General features: G+C 42.9%; 1 protein-coding gene across 17 annotated transcripts in view; it reads right to left on the bottom strand.

Annotated features, from left to right (window-relative positions):
* Nucleotides 1–15743, bottom strand: part of TCF7L2 (transcription factor 7 like 2) — a 170593-nt gene that overhangs the window by 22184 nt on the left and 132666 nt on the right. For 12 of the 17 annotated variants that reach the window (XM_066554129.1, XM_066554133.1, XM_066554131.1 and 9 more), the window contains 2 exons: nt 3928–4060; nt 1728–1830 (listed from right to left, as the gene is read on the bottom strand). In XM_066554129.1, the coding sequence (XP_066410226.1) occupies nt 1728–1830; nt 3928–4060 (236 nt within the window). Of the gene's footprint in view, nt 1–1727; nt 1831–3927; nt 4061–13648; nt 13772–15743 lie in introns of those variants that run through there. The other 5 variants (XM_066554130.1, XM_066554132.1, XM_066554136.1 and 2 more) reach the window with 2 other exon arrangements.

Genomic DNA, 15743 nt, shown 5'->3' with positions numbered 1-15743 from the left:
TGGTGTTGACTTGTTCTGAAGCAGTGGGCATGGCAGAGCTGTCCAGAGACAGAGGTGGCCATTAGCACCTGTCTGGTGAAACTGGCCACACGTGGCATCATTCATGTGCTTTGGCAGCCATGGCATGAGGTGCAAGGAGGACAAACCTGTGTCTGCACAATACAGACACACACATGAGCAATGGGGTACAGGTCAGGGACAGTGAAGAGTTTCTTCCCTTTACTCTCATGTCTTTCATTTCACTGACTTTTGGCACTGGCTGAGTGTATTTGTTTGAAACGTTGAGGCTGCTGCTGTGCAAATTTGAGCTAAGGAGCTCACATGCAGTCTACAATTGTTCAGGGTGTCCTTTGGAAAAGGTAAATCACCACAAACAGGAGGAATTTCAGATTTCAGGGAGCAATGCTTTGGGTTTTACTTCTGCTTATGATGTGCTCTTCTGGAGAAGCAACATTCAGCAGAGAGGTGATGGACATGCTTCACCCTCAGGGTGGGGGAACCTCTATCCAAAATAGCTGCATGACCACCACAAGGAAGGACAGCCTGCAAAATGGCCAGAAGCTCCACCTCCCCTGCATCAACACTTTTGTGCTTGAGAAAGGTCTCCAAGGCCTCTGATGCCACCACCTCTCCTTGCCCAAGACCTGGGGATATGCAGTGACCTCCTGCCCTGCCCTGCTCTCCTGTGGGGTATCAACTCCAGTTCCTCATGGAGGAACTTGTGGAGAGGTATTTTAGCAGAGCTGGTCAAACAACCTCAAGCAGGAGCAAACTATTTTGAACTTTGGGCAATTCATTTCTATAAGAAAATATGATCACCCCAAAACAGAGGAGGCCTGTTACATGAGAAAAACTGGGTAAAGTCTTGATTTATAATGCAGAGAACTGTTGTATCCAGCAATACAAATGGATTTTATAAACATTTAAATCAAATATACTACACAAAATACTTAGGCAGTGCTTAAGTATATTATAAACCTATTGAGAGATGGCAACATAAATAAAAGAAAATAAGGACTTGATTACTGCTGGGAGCCTCATACCCAGCAAGGCTGTGCAAGTGGGATCTCAGGAGTTGAAAATGAATCTAAACCCCAAACTAACTTTCCACTTCTTTTTTCTTAACCAGTTTTAAAGTAAACTAATTCCTTTTTCTTGTTTAAAATTCCATTCCTTAGATGCCAATTGCCAACTGCCCAGCCACATCTCAACTAGGAATGCTACTCATGGCTGATGTAAAGCTCTACTGTTTCATAAGAAAAACAAAAGGGTTTTCAACAGACAAGGCAAATGAAACTTAAAATTGCAAATTTGTAGTGAGGATGGTCCTAGTAAAAACAAAAAAAACCAAGGGTCTGTGAGAACCACCCTGAGTCCCCAGAAAACCAAATCTGAGAAAAACTCATGCGGTGCAGTGTAAGGGCAATAACAAGAAAAGGACATTTCTGCAGAAGGGTTTAAAAATTCATGCTTCATGATCTGTCAGCTGGTTAGGATGACATGTAAAGCTGTGTCCAACTGCTCAGGTTTGTTTATGACCACACGACCTGGCATATATTTTAATTAACCTCCATGAGGTGGGTAAATTCATAACACAGTGAAGTAGCAGTTGGCAAACAAACTCATCCCAGTGCACACACATACATACACACACACAAATATATTTTTACATAAATTTTACGTATCAGAAAAAGAAAAAAAGAAATTAAAAAAATGGAACTCCTTACTGTGGTACTAACCATCCTAGCGGATGGGGGATTTGTCCTACAGTGCCTGGTGATAATGGATAATAAGGAGATATATCTGGAGGATGTGGAGGCCTTGGAATTCCTATAGAAGAGGAACATAAAGCACCATCAGTATTGAAATATGGAAATAAATAAAATATAAAGAAAAAATGCACGTTTCTAAATTTCTATCAATTTACTTTTATTACAGTATTTGTGACTTCACTTAGGGTTTTCAAAGGCTTTTTCACATTCTCATTTTTTAAACAAGAAAAAATGATGTTATTCACTCCCTCAGTCACCTCTCCAGTCAGAGATAATTATTTTTGTTATTTAGAATTTAGCAATCTCAGAAACAATTTTGGTGTGATGCTGTACTAGATATTCTCTTAAATGTTCAACACAAAGATGGACCCTGCAACAGCTTCATGGTTATTTTAGTTTCAAAGTCAGCCAAAAGACCCCAGGGCCTACCCATGTGGTGACTAGGTACTCAATAACATGGCATTATTCCAAAGTAATCTCCAGAACAAGTTTAAAAGTCATTAAAATTGCAAACGATGTTTGCTTTTGAGCAAACCTAGGAAAACTTTTCTGAAACCAGGAGTGGAGGTGAGGACCCCTAGAAATGCTTGGTAAAACCAGGGGCAGATGTTGAAGGTGTGCAGGGGAGGACAGAGAGCCCACCCATCCTCTCTGGATTGAGGTACAGTTCCTACTCAGAAAGCAGAAACCAGCTCCAGATACAAGCCTTAAATATTAAGGCTCCTTTCCTTAAGAGCAAATAGGAATTACTCAGAGGAGTAAGGGTTACAAAGCTGGGTCTTTCAATTAACAAGCCAGGGCACAATTACACAGCAGAAACAAAATTAAAACAGAGAGCATTAAAAAGAAGGGGTACTGTATTCAGGGCTAAAAACTACTTTTTAAGTCACTTGGGAAGCTTTTAATCTCTAAATTAAATCTCCTTGTGTGACATTTTCAAGCAGACATTGCTTTTTCTCCATTACAAAACCCAAACAGATTAACTGGGCTTTAACCATCCAGTGAGCTATTTGCACACTTGAAAGAATGTTCACAGAAGAAAAGTAAACAGTCTACAGACGTTAATCATATGTTTTACGATAACCATTTAAAAGCTATTCCCTGTACTGCCATTATTTAAATGAGAGGTTGACTATGCCATTCACTTGCAATACCCAGGGATGGTGAGATGGATTCCTTTCAAGCCATGTGAAGTCAGCATTAAGCACAATTAAAAGGGGGCCCCAGTTGAAGCATATCGAGTGACAACTAGCTAATGCACAGTCTCATTCAAGGGCTGGAGTTTAGATAAATTATCTGCATAAGTTAGGGCTGACACAGAGTGATTCCTTTGACATGAATTCTGTTTCTGATGAACTTCACAATTAACTAAATGGGGTTTGGATTAACAAAACCAAAAACCACTGTCCCTAGGAACTCAGCACAGCCTGGAGAAAGAAGATTGACACTGTTTGACTTCTTTGGGACCTCAGGTTAAAAAGGGACTCTTAAAAAGTTAGAATAACATGTAAATTCTACTCTGTAACACCAATAAATCTAGTCAGGATTTTACGTGGTGCTCTATATTCAAGCAGAGTGCCCTTCAGGCTGAACTTAGAGTTGGGTAGACTTACATTGGGGAAAAGAATTGCAAGTGTAAAGCTGGAGCTTAGTTACAGTGGATGAAAATTCAACATTATAGAAGAAAAATGGCTGAACTCCTGACACAGAAACAATGGGATTTGGGGAATTAAAAGAGATTCATTTTGAAACCGGTCATGACCCACCACCTTTAAAATTCCAGCTGCAATTTTGTAAGTGCAGATCACAGAATGTACATGTTTAATTCTCTGGGTCGTGCATGCAAACCAAGCACTGGTAGATTGAACTACCAGGTGGGGTATCATGCTTGCAAAGAAACACCTGCAAGCGACCCCACACATGCAACTCTGGTGTCACCCTGCAGAAGCTCTATGAAAATTCACCCAGTAGGTTTCCTTCTGAAGTCTAATTGGCTTAAAAAGAAAGTATTTTGTCTGGCTTTGACATTTTACATGCCCCCTTTGGTGCTCCAGCATGGGAAATCCATTCTCCCACACTCCTCTCCCCTAATGTGCAAAAAGGGAAGATTCACCCACTCCCTCCCAAAAGAAACCCCAAAATACTTCCCACCTACCTGTTTTGGGGTCTACGTCAGCTGGTAAGTGTGGAGGGGGGTTTCCTGGTGTGAAGTGCTCATTGCTGTATGTGATAAGCGGCGTAAGAGGGTGTACATGGTGTGGGTGCTGCACAACTGGCACTTTGTTAGACTGTCAAGAGAAAAAGGTTGACACTGTTAGAGCAGTGCTGGGCATCCCCCCACTACAGCATGAGGTACAGCACACAAAAAATCTGAGTAGCCAGGATTTCAATGTGATCCTCAGACTTTTCCAGATTCCTTCTTGGCGTCACCCTTGCAGTTTTCCCACCCTCTTGCTTAAAACCTCCTCACACACTTTCCCTGCTGTTGAGGTTCTTTAATCTTTTTGACCTGTCATGCTCCTGTATGGAGCAACAGCAATTCTTTAAAATTTTTCCTTTTTCTTTTATAATCTTGTGCTTCACCTCCAAGATGCAGGCAGACTTCTCAGTGAGGGGCTGAGAGAGCCCCCCATTTAATTAGCAAGAGACCCAAATGCTCAATGACCTGTAGGTCTTTTCCTCTCCCCTTCCTGTCCTCACTCTCAGTTCTGCATTTTACTGCTCATTGCAAATACTCCAGATAAAAAGCCTTTGTAGTGCTGGAGTATTCCCTTCATCAGCAAGCATTAAGCTGACATGCGATCACCTGCATATTTTATATATATATTTTAGAAGAGCTGATTAATTATCAATTCATCAGAGAGCGCTAATAAATGGAAACTGGATACTGATTAATTAGGCTACTAAAATATTCAGCTATATAAATAATGGCAAAACCCCCCAGATAAAGCCATTGAAATTAACACTCTTGTAGGGGGAATAATCACATAGATATCATGAGGTTTTCCCCATCACATTCCTAGCTCTGGGGGAAAAAAAATATTTTTCTCAACAACAATTTAAAAAAAAAAATTTAAAAAGGAGTGAATGAATGAAAGAAAAAGGCAGGCTGAACTGTAACTTACCCTTACAAGATCACAAAGAAAAAATTAAGCTGAAACCAGCTGAACCGCTGGACCATTTACTGCGAGTAATCCAATTGCAAAAAACCCTATTCCCCATAGAGGATTTTCACTAAAATCCTACAACAGGGACATTTAACCAGATTAGGTACCAGCAAAGATAAAGAGGCTGGTATTAGATGATGAATGGATTAGAGTCAGGTTTCATTTTAGAATGTGTCTTCATTTCCTTTTATTACTTTAAGTAAGGAACAACTTGCATTAACATCAAGTAAAAGGAATCACATTAAAATAAAGTAGTGATACCATGGTGGCCACGATAGCGCCGCTGCTGTTCAGGGTCTGCCAGCACTCTCCTGCTCACCCTCCTGCTCCAGCACAGCTCCGAGCCCACTGCTCACTCCCCAGCACCCCCAAACACACACACACACCCTCACCGTGCCACCTTAGACAAGCTATTGCTATCATCTGATCTGGCTTCCAATGCTCTGAGCTTCCCTTAAAAGCATTTCAAAAATAATTCAGTTATTCTTTGGGAATGAGCTTCCAGACTGCAGGGAAGGAAGAGGGAAGACAAACTGGGAGCAAGGAAGAAAAGAAACATCTGTCTTCCCTGAATGAACAAGAAGTCACTCCACCATGCTTTGGCTAAATGAAGCCCCTTTGGCTCCCCCAGCCCCAGCCCCTGCCATAAGTGGCAATTTGGGCTCACTGCTTTGACAACTGCAGGAAAAATTGTGCATCCAAAAGAAGCCAGACAAGGGCTGTACCTGTGCTTCCCACAAGTTCTCCTGTGCTCTTCGCCATGTTCATCTCTTTCTGCACCCTTACATGGGATGATTCCTCTCCACCACCAAGCGCTTGGCACAGGGGATTCCCCTGTCAAGTGGCCACCACGCAGGAAAGAACGTGGTCACAACAGCCAATGGTATGATTAACAGCAGGTTGTGCTGGCTGGGTCATGGGTCAGATCTGCCAGCTGAACAGCCAAGGACAACTTTTGGCCACATGGATCCATAATGGTTTCACATCAGGAGGAGATATGAAAATTTGGCTCTCCAAGTTCAAAAAGCCAAAGGAGATGCTCTAACCCAAAATCTGCTCTCTTTCAAGTGAACCAACCCAAGCAGTGAAAGTAACTGAAGGCTTTGGTAAAGGTTTCACCTAACAAATTATATTTCACACCATACAAAGTAGCAGGCATCTGCTCAACAGCACATGACATTACAAGCCAAATGACCAGTTGATGAGGTTCACAAAAATGATCATTTCCAATAAGAGCTATTTTTTCTGGCCAAGAATTGTGTGAACTCCTGCTGTTCAGTGACCCACAATGTGGCCCCATTTATTGAAGAAGTTAATACATGCTGTAGCTTTGTGCTCTCCCATCTCTATCTGCACATCATTGTAAACCTCACCCAGACCCTGACAGACATTAAGTGCTGTCTTCCACTGAGAGCTTATTTTCACAGAAACTGGAGCTGGTTAGCTAAAAAAATAAGTAGAATAACATTAGAGGGTCAGACTTAAGCCGACAAACAAGAAACAAGGTGAGAGGAAAGCTGGATTGACATGGCTCCATCACCAGAGCCAGATGTACCATAGGGGGTTACATGTCAACTGTGGGAAACCACTACTCCTTGCTTTGATATACCAAGACCGCCCACAATATCTCCATAAAACAGAACAACTGCTAAATTATGATGTATTTCACTTAACATGTTTCAGAGATAAATAAAAAGCAAAAGGACAAACAAATAAAAATCAACAATTAAGAGCTTGAATCTTAAGTCTGTAAATTTTTCCCCTGGTAAGTAATTTTTGTTTGGGTTACTACCATGCACTCAAATGGACCACTCATATAAAGGTGCAAGGGTAGGATTCTCTTGTGACACTGATGATGCTGGGGCAGAGGTGGGGGGAGAATGTGCCAGGGGAAAGGGAGAAACTGTCATATACATGCTCAAAAACATGCTCTCTGGAACAGAGGAGTGTGATCCACTTCCCAGAGAGTCAGTCTGCCTCTGTACCACTACCTAGGGACAGGTTTCCATTCTGTTTTGCACTGTTTAGCACACACTGGGGAAAGGGACCATAACTCCCCTCAGAACAGCACACACAATTTGCAAGCCAAGCTAAACATGCATAATATGCTAAACAAGCTGCTCTTTAAAAGTATCATTCCTGAAGTTAACTAAGCTTCCTTGGAAAAGAAAAATAAAGGACAATCTGGGAAAGAGCAGGATTAATCCTGCAGATGCATCTTCCTTTGAAGTCAATGGGAGCTCTGCCTGAGTTACAAGTGTGGTCCTAACCCCATCCACTGGCAATGAAAGGTAAACCACAGAAGCCATCAATAGGAGACAGCCATTAGATGACTTTAGACATCCCCCTGCAAAAGGCAACATTCTCCAATATACATTTGTGAGCACTTTATCAAGGGCACATTTAAGCTAAGAGCCATTGTGAGATGCAGGCGTTTCTCTGGCAAGTTGAAGAGCTCCATTTATGGCTCTGTCAGGCATGGGAAGGGGAGCTGCACTGGTACACACAGATCAGCATCAGGGCATGTGCTGACAGGACTGGAACAAGTGGAGATTTCCAGAGAGAAATCCCAGCACCTAAGAAGTACCAAGCCCTCTGCTGATAAATCACCCCTCTCCATTGAAAGCTGAGGTCTCATATGCTAGGTTACAGGGCATGGTAAAGAATTGCAAAAAGGCAAGAGAAGTTTGCTTTTCTTGGTAACTGCTGCCTGAAGCAACCAGAAGAAACTGTCCCCATAGGGGCTCTACTACTAAACCTCTCTATATGAATTTGAAATGCTTCTGAGAGTGCTTAAACACAGATCAGTTTAAACAATAATGGAGCTCTAGAACAAAAAAAATTCCCGCACCAAAACCACAACAAATTTTGGACTGATAAATGTTTGAAAGGAGTACTGAGATCCATTTAGACTAAGTTCTGATAGGTGCCTTTAGAGAACAAAAAAACCTATCTGAACTTCAGATTTAAACTGCAGGGGATTGTGTGTATAAATTGCTGTGTATTAGTCTTTGTTGCATGGTAAGGACATTTCATTAACAGGATGAAAGATGCTTCTATGTGTATACAGTCCAATTTAATACACCCCACTGATGAATACTCCCCATTTATTGAAGAAGTTAATACATGCTGTATAAATCAATAGTTCCTAAGTCTCTGAAAGCAACATAGGACTTGCATAAGATGAAACATTGTATTGTTGAGCACACAAAGAGAAACCAACCTCTAAACAGGAAGAGTTTATGATGGCAATTTCTGCTTGCAAATTCATGGCTCGTTTGGCTTTGGCAATAAAACCACAGTATCATATCAACTCCAAGTCAGAAAAAAAACATGCCAGAGACACCAGAGGATGTCCTCACCAGGATAATGTGGGGTTAGTAAAGGCAGATCTGCACAAAAGCCACCCAGGCTGAAAACAAGCCATCATGCCATGTCAGCATGGCAGCGGCCAAAGCCTCTGGCCTCTGACTCCTTTCCAGTGCATCCCGAGGGCAGGGGAGGCTCCTGCACCAACCCAGCCTGGAACTCCAGTAGCTGCCAGCATAGCCCATGTAGCTGCAGCCCTTTCCCTGACCTGGGTGGCCTTTGAAATGTCCTTCAAGCCCTGGGAGGTGCTGCAGCCCACCGGGCACCCCTGAACCACCCGTGCCCAGGAGGGACTGAGCAGGTGCTCACACCCAGACCCCAGAGCCCTGGCCCCTTCCTCCACGATCAGAGGAATGAGAGCTCTCCATCCTCCTTAAAACCTATTAATCAAGAGACACTGAAAACAAATGGAGCTAGAGCTCCGCCTGTCTTTTTGCCATGTCCTCCTCTTCCCCACTGCTCTCCTTTTCTGCTGAAGAAAGATGGGCCCTGAAAGTGCTTTTATGAGCCAGTACAATACAATAAAACAAAAGCAGCACAGAAGAGGGTTTGTCAGCCTCTTCCCCTCCTCCAGGGTGGATGCAGGTCGACAGTGGTCTTGAATTAGTAGGCCCTCCTGGAGTTGCTCCCCGGGCTTAGCAAGGAGTACCATTCAATACCAGTTCACATTAAAAATGTGTTTCTCTGTATTTTCCTGCTGATGCTTTTGCAGTTTTGCTGACTGTAGCCAGCGAAATGCTATCAGATGCTCCTGAACTGCTCTGCAGTTCCAAAGATACTTATAAAAGGAGTTTCTTTTTTTCCTAAAGGCTGATCTCTCCCTGATTCTGCTTAGGAATGACATCCTTACACCCCCTCACCACCCTGACACCCCACACAAATCAGGAAATTAAGTTGCAAGTAAAGGCAAATCCCAAAATATTGCTGCAAATATTGAAATACTTTTCCACTTCCAGCAGAGTCACCACCACCCAAAGCAGAGCATCTGTAAGCACCACTACAAGTCTGGGGATCACCCACATCAGTAGCCACTCTGGGTGGCACCCCAAACTACACCAGGGAAAATGCACACCATTTAGGTTAACTGAGAAGCTAAAGCCAACTAAACCCACCAGCTATATGTAACTTGGTACTCATCCCCTTCCCAAGCATAAAAATTCAACACGAGTGATGAGGCATTTCCTGAAAAATATCAAAGATTTAATTTCACCCAGCCCTGTACAGCTTTTGAAGTCACAGTTTATTTTTTTAAGGATGCATTCACACCTGACTAAGCATTCCTGAAAACTACTTCCCCTTGCTCCTTTATGGCTGATACAGTGGCCTGAGCCCTTTCTCAGTTTAATGTAGCTGATTCCTGCCTAAGGTCCTGCCCTAAGCTAACTGCCCATTGTAGCAGGAGACAAGGCCTCCATTGATAATCACAACTCACCCTGCTAGAAAAAGGCTCATTTTCTTCTTTCACACAAATGATGACAGGAGCACTGACAACCATGTGCTGGGACAATGCCCTCCCCAGGCAGAGCCTTAAAAAATAACCCCGAAACCCCCGCAACAACCCCCTCTGTGCTACCCTAATATAAAAATAAAATAAAATAAAATAAAATAAAATAAAATAAAATAAAATAAAATGGGGACACACACACAAACACACTTTTGCAGCCTTATGTTTCTTCCCCTTCCCCCCCTGACCACTTCCCAGGCCACGGAGTGCCTACCTGCTCCTGCAAGAACTGCTGGCTTTCAATAAAACCCCATGGTCTATTAGCAGTCTCTCAGACAAAACCACTAAATCAGCTTCCTGCCCCTAAGTGTCCAGCAATTCATTCATGAAAAGAATAATTTTGGTTTTTTCCCCCCTTTAACTCAGATGAAGTGTCCCCTGAATATTGGAGAGCTAAGCCACCATGCTTGACATTTTTCCACATCCTTCCTGTCAGGGTGCGAAGGTACTGAGGGGAGGGGGTGGGGAAATGAGGATTTAAGATGTTCAGGAAATTTCCACTTAATTTCGCCGAAAGGCAATTATGTGAAATGATCTGGTGACAATTAGCATACGCCAAATCCTCTAGTGTACAAGGGGAAGGACTGGGGTTTAGCAATCTAATTACCGCCTGTTAGTTCCGATGCAGGAGGATAAAACACACTAGTAGTAAAACATTATTAAGTGTGCTCACACTCTGCTTTCAAAGCTGTTGTGGGCTGTAAGTTTATTGCTATGGTATTTGGAGTGGGGTTTTGTTTTTGGTTTTGGTTTTTTTTTTTTTTAGTAAAAGAAAGAAATTTGGGGTTTTAAATACAAGTTAAGTGCTGTAGTCTTGGACAATGTGGTGTTACTCCAATGTCAGGTCAGACCCAAACAAGCACCTGCTACACAAGTCTATAATTTGAGATCCTTCAGCAACACTGGAATTACATTTACAGCAGAGATTTTACCTTATTTATTCTCTTAAGGCTTCACTGAGAAAGAGAAAGCACTCTGCTCACCTGCTCTGCCTCACCTCAGCATATGAATTCACACAGCAGTTACATCATCTATAGCCCAGAACTGTGGCCTGCATGCATCCAGGCAAGCCTTACACTGAGTATCGACATTAGGGATTATTTGATCAACAGGTGGACTTTCCCATACCAATAGGACAGGGTAGTGCTCAGTCCCTTCCAGTTTCAGGTAATAAAGCACCCATATTTATTTCTTCTATTACAAAAGGAGAGGCAGTTTCTTCCCCAATGTGACGAATACTCGGTGCTTTCTCTGCAGACTTTAGTTAATTTTAATTATTAGAGAGATACCATCTCTGCAGAGCAGGCAAGCCTTCATTCATTCTAACAAGGCAAAAAAGCAAAAACACTCAGCATATATTACATTAAAACTGAAAAACACTTTTTTGCTAAGCCATAACAGTACAAGGTGTGCTGGATGCACAACCACTAAGCATAGAGATGGGTGAAACCAAAGCAGGTCTTTGGGAAATGGTCCTGAACACAAATAGGGTAGGAAGGGGAGAGGCACAAAGCAATAATACAAGCACAAAAATTAAGAGAAGATGAGAAGCAGAGAAAAAGCAAACATAAGCAAAGTAGTGCTTATAATTGCCCCGACAGACCTTGCTCCATGCTTTTATGTGAATACCTAGTCATGCAATTTGATTTACTGTCCAACAGCCTCTGAAATGCTTCATTATAAACAGCTTTAATTCTTGCTTATAAACCATTTATTTCAGAACTAGACAGACATATATACTGTAGGAGAAACAGCTCCTGATTTTTATTAGGGTATCTGTGATTTCTGTCTATAGCAAGAACTTAAATGTGGGGCTGTTAAAAAACAACAAGAAATTAATGAAAATTAGCATGTATGCCTATGCCTTCTTGTACTTGGCAATTTCAGTAATAACAGCATTATTAAAAAACTACCATTCACATACATGCCTTAAGATATGATGGCAAGTTTTCAGTACAGCTTTTTAAAATGCAGCATTCACAGCGTACTGTGCTCAACACCGATATGCAACACATGCAGCAAATGCATATTAAATTCTTTAACAAATAACAAGGCTTTAAAAACTGTTTTCATTTTTTTATATGCTAAAAACATTACGTGCTGCACAATTAACTGATGCAATTAAGTAAATCCAGACCAATTATTTCTTGCATAAATTCAAAAAAGTTTCCGTAAAAACGTTATGTTAAATGCACATCACAACTGAAACACCTTGCAAGTATTTCAGAAGAAAAGTAACAGGCACATTTACACAGTGCTGTCAGGCCTTTTGCCCCAAGTCCCAGTAAAAAAAATTCTCTAAAGGTATAATGTTTGTGAGATCTCACCACCAGTCTTGTAAAACCTGCATATGCAACAACACGCAGTGAAAGAAGAAACATTTAAATAACTGTCCATTTAGATTAATTATTTTAGACAAATTCTACAGAATTTTATCCCTTGTTTTATATAAGAAAAGGCAAATAAATCAAGTAAGCTAATCAGGCAAAGGTACCACAAAGTACTGAAATTATAGAAATCCTCCTCCTGGATAAAGTCACTCTGCAAGCAAGTCTGGCAGAGTTAGAAAAGGAAACAGCAGAAACTCAAGACTTCCACAAAACCAACAGTGAAAATGTGATGCACTGTAGAATTCTCCAATAAGTTTCTATTTTCTGTGTGCAAATAAGGGTAATACACAAAACAGGCTGAGGGATAGCTTTACTTTCTGCAATATATAATAATAGGAGAAAGAAAGCCTCATGGACTTCTGACAGCAAACACAGAACCACTGTATTAAAACATGTGTTACCTCATCTTTATCAGCGTTCAGTCTGATTTTTCATACTCCTTTATCCCTGGGTAAAATAATTCTTATGCAGTGTCCCTAAAATTTTCCCCTTTCACACTACAGCTGAGCTTTCTGAAGAACTCAGAAAATTTAACTGTCAACCAAACATAGGATCAAAAGCACCCAATAAATAGCACTATGTAGGATTTTTAATAATTAAAACAAAAAATCTCGTTTCGTGTATGACAAGAGTTAAACCATTCCATCTCCAAACCCCCTTAAATGTAACATATGTGCCCTGCTACAAACCAACTTTTCTTCCTTTAAGAAAAAAAACCCCAAAACCCAAACATTTTTACCTTCATGGTTTCAGAGTTTAGGAAATATCGTACTGAACTGAAGAAAGCTTTGAAGTGGCCCCCTCCGCCCCAAAGGAAAAAAAGAGAAGAAAAGCTAGTGATGTCATGGTCACTGTGTGAGTGCCCGACTGCAGATGTAACACAGCCCTACACGCGCTCACACTTCTCCCTCGCTGCTAACCATTGTTCAGCAGCCAGGAATCAGCCCCCGAAACCTGCTGCACACCGGGCTCTGAAACACCGCCCCGCCAACACACCCCGATCCCACCCTGGATGCACCAGGAAAAAAAAAAATCCCATTTCCCCCCCTCCCGCCCCCCCAAGCAAACCCCAAACCCGGGCGGAGGGAAGGGCGCAGAGGAGGAGTGCAACAACTGTCCCGCTGCTGCACCACTGTGTCGCGACAGCGGCTCTGCCGCGCGCTCCTCGCCACTGCTGTCAAATTCAGTGGCATCGAAAAGTCGCGCTTCCCCCTACTAGAAAAGACGATTACCATAAAATAAATAAATAAAAACAATGTAGCTAACAAAGGTCACAGCTGGAGATGTTTGCTTGGTTTCTCACGCTCCCCCCCCCCCCATTTTTTTTTTTTTTGATTCCACACAGGAAGAAAGGGAAGGAGAGGGAGAGAGGAGGAGAGGGAGAGAAGTCACATCAGAAGTTCAATGGTCAAGACGGAAAGCGCGCACGCAGAAAGTGCTACTCACCCAGCAATTCAAATTGAGATGCCAGCAGCCGAACTGCTGGAAGAGAGAGAACCCAGAGGCAAGCGCTCCTCCTTTACCACTCAAATCTTCCATTCCCACTAAAATTGCATCCCTCGGGTACATAACAGCTTTGTCTTTCCTTCTGTTAACCTCAAAAACTTTTTTTCTTTACTGTCTAGATGCCAATTGTGCTGGCTTTGTATTATTTTCCTTGCAGCTTTTCTCTCTCTTTTTCTTTCCCCGCTCCCCCCCTTCACTTAAAGTACTGGAAAAGCTGTCTTAAAAGATCAAGATGTCTCCAGTTTTTTGGCCTGGTGTTTTCTGAATGCTCAAAATCCACTGTCATGTTGGCTGTGAGAAGTGTCTTATTTCTAAATTGTCGGCTGCAGTTATCAAAATTTAGAGAAGCCTCCTGTCTTTTCCAATATAGCACTTTACCATCATCCTTCCAGGGAGTGGGGAAAAGACTTTCTCCCCCCCCCCCCACCCCTGCCCCCCCACGCAGGTATGTCTGTTCACAAGAGCTAAAAAGCAGTTACTTTGGAAATCAATGACAATGCTACTCCAAGCCAGGTTGCGCAGGTATTACTAAGTACAGCGAGGAAACGCCGGCCGGCCGTGAGGGAGCATGATCAGTTAAGTGTAGCAAGCAGTCACTTTATCTGCAAGATTGTCATATCCTTCAAAACAAATTTCTTAGGGGGAGAGCTGTAAGGAAAGTGTATTTTCTTGTCATTGTAACACTGAGATGACATTTGGCAGACCTTTACCATTAGCTCTGTTCTCTCTCCCTCCTCCCTTTTCTTTTAGTATTTAATATTTCTGTAAAACACTGACCTACTGCAACAGGGATGCAAGAGGAACTTTGAGATATGGTGCCCTGGTTACTGTATTTTCCCAAGCTGCTCCTAAATGAGAATTAACAGAGGCACCTGAGAGCATTGCTGAACTGAGCAAGGGTAAAGCCTTCTGCCCTGTGCCTTGCTCTTGCCTATGAGCACTACAGGATGCCCACTTCCGAAATCCGAGCTGACTATCATGGGCATCCGAGTTTGCCAAGAGTCAATCTCTCATCTCCTTTTTATCCTTTCCCTCAAAGTTGTAAAGTAGTTACTCTGCAACAAGGTAAAAAGCCAAAAAGGATGGTTTAAAGGGAAACAATTTGGAAAAGGTGGCTGCGTTGTTCCCCTCCTCACTTTCTAAGCAAATTTGTCAACACTGATGGATGCTGCACGCACAGGGAGCGATTGCCATGTGGGACAGATGCTGCTGCAGACGAGGCACTGAAGGAGACCAGTTGCAAACACTTGTCTTCCCCACACACATCTTGGTGATCACACCAACGAGTTCTCTCCCCCCTTGCCCCCAAAGAATGAAATAACAGGACCAAATAAATATAGGGGTAAAAATAAAACTGTTTCAAGAAGGGAGACCTTGAGTGCATCCAAGTTTGCCTTTTAAGTGGCAGTTTAATCTGCGGGGGCTACGGGCTAAACAAAATATAACAAACGACAACGAAACACAAACTGGTACCCAGGCCCCAGGGAAAAAAAAAAAGAAGAGGAGCAGAAGAAGTAAACGGAGGAAAATCTGTGCAGTCTCTGTCCGCCGGAGCCCCGTCCCTGGTCCTCTCCCTGCGCTGCTCTGGCCTTTGCGTGTGCAGTGTCAGCCAGCAACCTCTAAGGCCCTTAATACCAAAACAAAACCCCACGATTTCCCTTTACACGGCAATAACAAAAGCAACGAGGCTCCAGTTTGACAAGTAAAAAGCCCCAACAACACGGCAGCTAATTGCCTTCCCTCCCTCTATTCACAGCAGCCACCACACTCCAGCGGCTGCCTTTGTCCCACGTGCGGTTCCCGGGGCTGCTGACGGACAGTTCCCCACCATTTACCAACAATAACTTGGAAAAGTGCAGCCAACGGGACGGGGAACTCGGAATTCGGGATTGCCGGCTCTTCCCGAAAGATGCGCAGCACATGGGATGGAGATGCTGAGCTCCCTATTCCCATGCCCCCCCAAACACCCCCCAGAACCAGTTCCTGCGAGACGCAAGTTCTCCCCCGGCCGTGGCCGATTCCCCGGGGCCGTCAG

Source organism: Molothrus aeneus, chromosome 8 (genome assembly GCF_037042795.1).
Source record: "Molothrus aeneus isolate 106 chromosome 8, BPBGC_Maene_1.0, whole genome shotgun sequence".
Classification (NCBI taxonomy): domain Eukaryota; kingdom Metazoa; phylum Chordata; class Aves; order Passeriformes; family Icteridae; genus Molothrus; species Molothrus aeneus.
This window is presented reverse-complemented; position numbering and strand designations above follow the sequence as displayed.